We start from the raw sequence: 9,844 nt of genomic DNA on the forward strand, positions 1-9,844 counted from the left end.
AAAAAAAAAAAAAAAAAAAATCAACAAATCACAATCTGCCAGTATATCTCAAAGCATCACCCATTTAATCTAAAACTAGTTGTCTCAGCTTTGTCTCCTTGCTATAGAATCATTACCATGGAGGAGAATACAACTAATAACAGTTTCTATTTGTCACTCAAGACTCTGAGGAAATCAAATGGGGTTTGGCACCTTATGGAGAAAGATGGATCCCCTTGGAATAATCTGTTCATTATGAAAGTCTATATAGTTCATTTAGAGGATTAGACTCTTCTTTGGGATCCTTCTGTCTTTACTGTTCCTCCTTCCCCTATCTCCCCCCCATACATAATTTGATATTCTATGATAAATGTTATCATCACCTTGGTCACTAGCATTTAGATGGCTTTCTTTCAACATTTGCTATCATTTGTACATGGAGATTATTATTTAGTCACTTTAGCAGAATGTGCTTGGCATTTTTTAGCAGTTGAGCTCAACTCCAATTTTCTATGTACCTCATGTGCTAGTAGCATACATTTTTGCGATGACTATCTACAGTTTGGGGTATGGTTTGTAGCAAGAGAATAGACGTTTTTCTGCAAAAGGTAACTGGTCCCTATGGGGTTCAAACTTGTGATCTTGGCCTCTCATTAACACACGTTTGTAACCATCCAGACCTAATGGATATATTATATGTTAAGTCTATAATCTTAAAATTGAGTTGTATTTTTAATTACCCAAGACTTATTTCAAATATATAATTGAAAATCACTTTGGGACATTTCTCACTTTTGTTTGATAGTAAAAGTCACAAAAGTAAAACAGACAGCCAAAGAACCTAACTCACTTTTCATCTTCCCTGTGTTTTCTATGACAGTGAAAGTCACAAAAGTGAAGCTTGCAGGCAAAGAGCCTAACTCACTTTACGGAGAGTGCGACGGTACCTTTTTCTTTTAGTGAGGCTACAGCAGGTCTGATGTCAGTCACTTTAGAGACCTTTAGACCTCAGTGCTCATTTACTGCTAAAATGTACCAGCTCTGCTTCTGCATTATGAAGATCATCTGTCAACACTTTGAGATATTCTCCTTTGTTATTAAGCTTGTGATGCTCTACACTGTCAGGTTTTTTGCCAATTATAGTTAAGGTACAATAGTGTATTCACCAGATCAAAGTCTCACATTGGCGGTAGAGGAATGATTTGTAAGTCTTTATTCATCTGAATTGTACAATAGAACACCTGAGGAATGCAAATAATCCCTCTAAGGACTCTGCAGGAAAGGCTGTTAGAATGACAGGGTAGACTATTGTTATTCTGAATTGATGTTTTAGCCAAAGTAATTATTTCTTATCTTATTGTTTCATAACAGTTCTAATTTTATTAGTTATATTGACCCTATTTATGAAACAAAATGTATATGATATTTGTATATCATCCTTTTATCTGGGTTTGTTTTATTTCACTTTCATTGAATTTATATGTGGTGTGTGATCTGCTTCTTTTAATTACATATTTGGTTCTAACTTGTATGATAAAAATATGTTATCAAAACACTGGTGATAACACTTTAATATAGAGTTTTGAGTATAGAATAGTGTATAAGTCTGTGAAGTAACCTAGAATCCCATTATGTTATTATAGACAGAAGAAGTACCTTTAACTCTCTCATTTTTTTGCCTGTCCTTCATAATTTTGGATAAGGAAATATCTGGTTTGAATTTTATTTTTATTTTAACTATTTTTAAAGCCCACATACTTTATTCCAAAACAAATATTAGAGTTTGGTCCATTTTTTAGGATCTGAACAAAGGAAAGAATATTATTATAAAGATCAGAATCTACTAATAACATTAAATAAGTAGTTACTTTTCTATAACAAACATGTATATATTGTTTTGTGAATTTTTCATTCATTTCTCCCATCCTAAACCCTGCTCAGTAGTCCATATTTTTAATTTTCTAATGACCATGATCCTCTGCCATTCTCTGTGATAGCTGAGTTTTGAAGGATTTATGATTTAGTCTGTTTTTCTCTTCCCCCAAAGTGGCATTAACATTGACTGTTTAAAGGATTCTGCCACAATATTTTGCCCTAATATCTATTAAAACCTCCATCTAAGGCTCGGCGCCTATAGCTCAACCGGCTAAGGCGCCAGCCACGTACACCTAAGGTGGCGGGTTCGAATCCCCAGCCCAGACCCGCCAAACAACAATGACGGCTGCAACCAAAAAATAGCCGGTCATTGTGGCGGGCGCCTGTAGTCCCAGCTACTTGGGAGGCGGAGGCAGGAGACTTGCTTGAGCCCAGGAGTTGGAGGTTGCTGTGAGTGTGATGCCACAGCACTCTACCCAGGGGGACAGCTTGAGGCTCTGTCTCAAAAAAAAAAAAAAAACCTCCATCTAAATATAGGAGGATAGTCGAATTTTGTAAGACTATGGCATACATTAAAATTTTTTCATATAAATTTCAATGGACTCTTTAGTTCATCCTATGCTAAACTCAGTTCTAGAGCTATAGGAGTATGTGCTATGATCATCTGAGAGTGAAAATTAATAATAGTAACTACTGTTAATTATCTGTTTGCCATTTACAGGCAGTATTTGTCTAGGTTCTTTATGATATATTATGTACTACATTATATCCATTTTTACAGATGAGAAAACTGAGGCTTAGAAAGATTCAGTAACCTGCCCAGAAATAAAAAGCTAGGAAAATGGTAGGATCTGAACCTTGTTAATATATTAACTATACTTATTTCATCTATGTTCTAATTATTACTCTACCAAAATACTCCATGCTTTGAAAAGAAAAAAGAAAAAGACTCAGTAATGTCTTTTCAGGTAACAACTAGTATCAGTTTCCCACCTGATTTGGCTTTCCAAGTCTTTTGTGATTAAAAGAATTTATTTGTTCTGCAGTTCTCTTATACATGTTCCTACAAAAGTCAGGTTCAAAACAACAGTGTGTACACGATCAACTATATTTTTAAATCCCCCCTCAAGACCAGTGATTACTATAAGTTCTATTAAGACTAAGAAGAAACTAAAACAGGTGTGTTGATATCTGGATAGAAGGAATTCTTTGTCAGGGATTGTTTGAAATTAGCTGGCATTTTTAGGTGTGATTCTTGTACAAACAAAACTTTTATTTTCCCCCTTTTAAAATTTGCTTTGTAAAGTAAGGAAAATAAGAAACTATAAAATATTGAGGCTTTATTCAAGAGTACAGGTGTTAATGCTGAACAATTTTAGTATAACTAAAAAAAGTTTTAAAATATTTATGTAATGGTCCCCTTAGATATAATGTGCTAAAGTAAAAGTAGGTTACAGTAAAATATTATGGCGTATACCTGAAGCAGTTGCTGCCTGTTAATGCCTTGACCTTGGAAAGCTATACACAAAAAGATGGCATCATAAAACCGTGCAATTCTTATGAATATGTATGTGCTACTTGATAATAATGAATGTGGTACAGTCATGCATGCACTACAAGATAATGTTGTGCCCTTTTTTGTCTACAGGTTGATAAAAATTAAAGAGTGGGTGGACAAGTATGACCCAGGTGCCTTGGTCATTCCTTTTAGTGGGGCCTTGGAACTCAAGTTGCAAGAATTGAGTGCTGAGGAGAGACAGAAGTATCTGGAAGCGAACATGACACAAAGGTTAATTAGCATTCATTTTCCCTACACTTTATTATCAACTATTTCCTTGCAGTAATTTAATTGCTTGCGCTGATAGAATAATAAATGACAGAGTAATTACCATTATAAAGAGGGAATCTTCTCCTTTCTTTACCATGAGACAGAGTGAAAAGATTTATTTTAAATTAAGTTTTTAACTGTCATCTGTCATCTCTGTACAGTGTTTTAATTATAACATAGGTATTAGTTATGTATATTTTTGAGGAGGAATGATCGCCAAAACTCTTTCGTCATGTTCAGTGGGGGAGGGGAAAGGGTGAATCAGTTGCTGTAATTTTTTCTGAGTAACAGTAATATATTGTTCAAATATTGGATTTCAATCAAAAATTTTGCTTTCGCGGCCCAGGTCCTGGAAATAATTAATATTGGATGAAAATAGTTGTAGGATGAGTAGGCCTGATTTTTCTTTTTTTTAATAGTAAACAATTTAAAAATGCTATCTTCAGGTTAATACAGTTAAATCCAGTTTTAGAAGGGCTGATTTTCGAAATAGTTGCTTGCTTTCTGACTTCTTCAGGTATATTATGAATGATGAATGATCATTTACTAATATCTCTTATCATTTTCTATTTGAAATGAATAATTTTAGCCCCATACCGATTTCTGGCACAACCAACTTACGTGTTGAAGGAATTTGTTTCATTTTATTTCAGTGCTTTGCCAAAGATCATTAAGGCTGGGTTTGCAGCACTCCAACTAGAATACTTTTTCACTGCAGGCCCAGATGAAGTGCGTGCATGGACCATCAGGGTAAGATTCATACTTATTCATCAGCTATATCCAGTTCCACACTATTGAATTCAGATTGATATCACTGACTTTGAAGTTTGTCATGGTGGCGGTTAGCTAGTCATTACAGATGAGGTTTTTGTCCAGGATAACTTTAATTATTTGTGAGCTGCTGAACAGTGAAAGTGGAGCGGCATTGATTGAGGCAGGTAACAATTGATTCTGCCTATTACATAGTCTGAATTTCTTCATCCTGTAGAATCTGTCTACCCTCCTCCTGTGGTCAGAGATAAGACGCACCAGTATTGTGCTTGCTTAATCTGTGTGACTGGGTTTGTCTGCAGTGAAATTGATGTTGCTTTTCATTTTGTATTCGCTAAGTTTGTTTGGGTTGCGGGTGGTTCTTTCCTCCTTTGCTTTGCTCGGATTACATTTTCAGCAATAAAAGCAATATGACATCATTATGCTCTTCATAGATACAGAGTTGGGCTCAAAAAGCTAAACTCAATGTGTAATAATTCATGCTTTTTTATTTGAATTCATAGAAGTAATGTTTATTTTTAGTGTTATACGTTCAGTCTTCTTTAAAAATATGATATGTATTTTAATATTGACGTATACCTAGTACAACCAGAGAGAATGACTAATTTATTCCCAGAGGACAATAGAAACTGAACTGTAATGGTTTGCTTTAAAATGTAAATATGTTGGAATATAGTATTACTATTGCAAAATATTTTGAAATATATGTAATCCTAGTAGTATATTACAGAATATAAAAAAATGCCAGAACTTTTAGAAATACTGTGTCTTACTTAGTCTTTTATTATGCTTTTTAAATGTATGCTACATGATAAATTTTAGTGCTGCTTTGATTTCTATTTTCAGTGACTATGGTAATTTATTGTTACATTTATTTTTATTTAATAGGGGTAAAAACATGGAGGCAGTTAATGTTAAATGCCTTGTGTGAATGTGAGGTTCACTTTTCTTTTATCTCTTCTCCCTTTTGTAAAAAAAATAAGAGAAAAAATTGATTGGCTTCTAACCAAGGCCCTTTTATATAGATTTTAAAAATAATGTCAAAGCAAATTCAAATTGGTAAACAAATTGCTGGAGTTTATTTTTACTATATATTTTAAAGATGTATTTTAAAGCCTTAGAACTTTCAAACTTAAATATATGAGGCAGGAAAAATAGCATACTCTGGGCTTGAAAATGTGAAAGCCGGCTTATCTTAAGACTGATCGTAAGTATCCATGATTTAATATACGAAGATATTTAGTCAGGTAAGCATCAGTGAGTAGCCATATTAACCCAATACATCTTTTATTGTAAAAACTGTGCTTTATAGTGTCAGACTCCTTATCACTTTAACATGCTTTATTAAGCAGCCTTTAGGTCACCGTTAATTCTCAAATTTCTTTCCATGGCTGTGTGTGTCTGGAATGTATGTCCTTGTAATTTAATATATGGGTAATTATAAGACATTTCTCTTCCCATATCAACTTGAATTTCCTTCATGATGATTAGAGGCAGGGTGTGTTATGCAAAATGTTCAAAAATTTTATTACTGAAATTTTTGAGAATTTCACAATTTGCTGAACACAGATTATATGATTTGTTGGAAATGCCTTTTAAATGTCCATTTATATATTGATTTTTATCTGTTCTTTAGATGAGCTGAAATTTTGAGGGCCTTTTTATCTTTTTAAAACCTTTGATAATTCAGCTTGAAAGTTACTTAAAAATCTTTATTTTTTTTCCACTGTGAAGAATAGAAAATCGAAATGAAACCTACACCAAAACCAGACCACTGCATCTAAATCAATAAAACTGTGGATGACTGTTAGGAAAACAAAGCTGTGCTTCTTTAACATCTACTCATCTATCTGTGCTAAATCTTAAAGTTGATAGTTGAAATGTACTAATTGTATACCTGATGTCTTAACTGATACTAAACTAAGTTTTAGTTGAGCCCAACTGCAGATCTGAGAAAAGAAACTCTGTGCTTACCATCAGTCATCTTAAATGCAATTAGTTTTCTCTGGTCTTTCTTTTCAAAGAAAGGGACGAAGGCACCTCAGGCTGCAGGAAAGATTCACACAGATTTTGAAAAGGGATTCATTATGGCCGAAGTAATGAAATATGAAGATTTTAAAGAGGAAGGTTCTGAAAATGCAGTCAAGGTAAATTACTTTTTTATTTTCATATTTTATAATTTTTCTCCTGCTAAGAAGATATTCATGATAAAAAAAAAATGAATAGATGTCCTTAAGCTTTGTAGCCTAGAATAAAATAAGATTATCAGAGCTTAGCATTACCAGCAGCTGATTTAAGAGCTATATAGATGTTTCTATGTGTTTAGATCATTTAGAAAATAGGTAAATTGTTGTCAATAGATTTGTGAGGCTTTTTCCTAATCTAAAATGAAAATAAACTAGTTTTAAGTAATTGTAAATAATTTCAAAGAATTTGTTCACTGATGGCCAATGAAAAATTATGCTTATTACATTTGAATATCTGAATTAGTATTATTAATAGACTATCCCTCTGATTTCTAAGGGTTAGAAACTTAAATAAAACCCTTCGTTGCTAAAACTTAATGGTTTTTTACCTTTTCTTTCTTTCTTTCTTTCTTTTTTTTAGTTTAATGCTCTTTGGGAGTTTGATTTGCTTTCTCAACACTAGAGGGCAGGTCCAAAATTATGCTTTATTTTAGCTAATAAGTATAATTTGATTTGTAGGCACTAATAATGAAGCAGTGTTACACATGAGTAGCAAATGATTTTTTTTAATGTAAACATTGTTGCAAAATTAATTTGGTTTACTAGATTCTACTTAGAGAATTCTAGTCATCTCTAATGGGTAGATAGATAGGTCAGCTAACTAAACTAATACTATAGGAAAGCTATTTTATCTTTAATTTAATATTTGAAGACCACCATAGAAAAATGTTATGAAATGAAATTAAAAGAGGACTCTCTTTTGTTTACTATTTCATAATTTTAAAGGAATGCAAAAAGGTTTATTTCAAGTTTAGTTTTTTCTTATTCGTGTCAATGGAAAGGTCATATTGAACTGAAGAACTTTAATACAACTGTTGGAACCCCAGGAAGAAGAGGGGAAAAATCTTAGTGTAAGTGGTTCAGGGTTGAATAAGAGTCATTCTGCTGTTTAAAAATTAGAGTAGACAAAGTTATGATTTACAGCTATCCTAAGCCATTAAGTTTTTCATGGTGTCATCTGTATAGGTATAAAGATGTATGCAAATACAGAGACATGAATGCTAATTAGACGTTTAAAAATCTTAGATTTTTACAGTAAAACCTCCATAGTTGACCACCTCCTTAAGTTGACCTAAATTTCATAAACTGGACATGAACCACATGTATTCAGTGGAAGTTCTTTGTGTTGACCACCTCCATATGCTGACCACCATCCCTTGGGTGGTCAACTTACAGAGGTTCTACTGTATATTTTTTCATAAATGAAAAAATAAGGATATGTTCTATTACTAGAATTCAGACACCAGATGTACCTTTTTTATACTCTTACATGATAAGCCTATTTTACCAATCCTTAATAAACTAATAAACTTGAAAGATATGAATTTTGAATACTTCCTCTAATAATTCAGAGAAACTTTATAATATATAATGAAATAATATTTCCTGCTTATAGGAATATTTAACACTAATCGGAGCTCTTGTACTATAAATTAGAAAAGGTTGACTCTGGCTTTTTAATCTAGAATACCAGTAAATATTTTATATGGTTTTAACCTCCAAACTAACATTTTAAAATTTGAACTCCCAAGTAAAACAAAGAGCACTTATGAATTGCTTTATGCTACTTTATTCAACAAATGTTTACTTGCATATTGTCAAGTAGGTTTTAGGTTTGAGAGCAAGATTGTGTATGTGTGTGTGTATGTATGTGTATTTCTAATACCAGTGCAGCATAACTAATTTAATGCCAGTGCTGTGAACTATATACTGAATAGCTCTGTGTGGGCTTTGTAGTCTACAGGGATATCACATTATTAGCAATCATATCTGCTTAGGCAAAGCTGGCTTCTACAGATGGCTGCTTTCAAGTGCAAATGAACTGGTTAGACGTGTCTTGTTTAATACATACTCAAGATTCACAAATGGGTATTGATTTTTTTTTCAAACAGTGTTTCTGATAGCAGTGGAAATGGATTAAATGGTCTCTAGAGAATTTAAAGGAACACTGTCACTTTTAATTAACAGTAAACTTGAGTGGTAACAAAGTATATAAACTTACATTAATATGTCATGTCAGTATGTATTTGATTTAGGTTGTCTACATAGTTTTATAACAGTGGGCCTTAGATTCTAAAAATAAGTAGCATATGGCCTTCAATACACCACATCTTTACAAACTTCATGTGACTATATATATATTTATATTAGCCTTTTAGTATGGTAGGGTATATAGGCTTTTTAAAAATAAGTTTTACATATTCTTCATATATTCAGGTTCTATTAAAATCTAAACGATTTTATATGTAATCTAGATAGTTGAAAACATGTTTATTAGGGGTCTGCGTCCTGTTTTGTTGATTTTACCTCAGTTGTATCATCTTCGTTAGGGTTTTTGTTACTGATTAGTATAATTTCACTTGACTTTGAACATTCCTACCAATATCTTAAAAGGGAAGTGCTAATCCTATTGGGCAAGGGTTTGTGTTCTTAGTAAATCCTGACAGAAGGGAAATACTTTCATGAATCTTTTCCCAAAGCTCCTCAGATCCTCATGGTTTAGTAGTCGATGGTGGGGTCATGTGGGACCGTGGAAGCTGTGTGCAGCGCTAAGTGTGGGTGCTGAAGAGCCCTTGTGCTTAGGATGAAGTTGGTGCCCCAGGGTGAACCTGGTTTTTTGGAGCTACTGCTTGTGTGTATTAACATTACCAGCAGATTGCAGGCCTGGATCTGCATGTCAGCAGGTAGAATCAGTTCCTTTGCTAACTAATTTATAAATGGAAAAAATATCTGTCTTTGCCATTCCAACCTGTTAGAGTCTGCTAGTAACTAGGGCCATTAGTCAGTAAGCTTCTTGATGAATTCTAGTACACATGTCTGTGTATAGTCATTGGCAAAAACTAAATAAAAAACTGCAAAGAGAGCCTATGCTCAAAGGAGTAGGGTGCAGGCCCCATATACCGGAGGTGGTGGGTTCAAACCTGGCCCCAGCCAAAAAAACTGCAAAAAAAAAAAAAAACCCACAAAAAAATAGCTCAAAATCTGTATACTGCAATTGATAGCAAACTATCTTATGGATATCCACAGTGTCTCCTAAGAATTTCTTTAAGCAGGCTCGGCGCCTATAGCTCAACTGGCTAAGGCGCCAGCCACATACACCTAAGGTGGCGGGTTCGAATCCCCAGCCCGGACCCACCAAACAACA

The 9,844-nt window shown here is 33.6% G+C and overlaps 1 protein-coding gene across 1 annotated transcript in view; it reads left to right on the forward strand.

The window, feature by feature from the left end:
* The window catches only part of OLA1 (Obg like ATPase 1), a 177,338-nt gene that overhangs the window by 166,398 nt on the left and 1,096 nt on the right, over nt 1-9,844 (forward strand). Inside the window, exons 8-10 of the mRNA XM_003791508.3 lie at nt 3,503-3,643; nt 4,336-4,432; nt 6,478-6,600. Of these exons, the coding sequence (XP_003791556.1) occupies nt 3,503-3,643; nt 4,336-4,432; nt 6,478-6,600 (361 nt within the window). The remainder of the gene's footprint in view (nt 1-3,502; nt 3,644-4,335; nt 4,433-6,477; nt 6,601-9,844) is intronic.

Source organism: Otolemur garnettii, unplaced genomic scaffold (assembly GCF_000181295.1).
Source record: "Otolemur garnettii isolate 467f Iridium unplaced genomic scaffold, OtoGar3 scaffold00048, whole genome shotgun sequence".
In the NCBI taxonomy this organism is placed as follows: domain Eukaryota; kingdom Metazoa; phylum Chordata; class Mammalia; order Primates; family Galagidae; genus Otolemur; species Otolemur garnettii.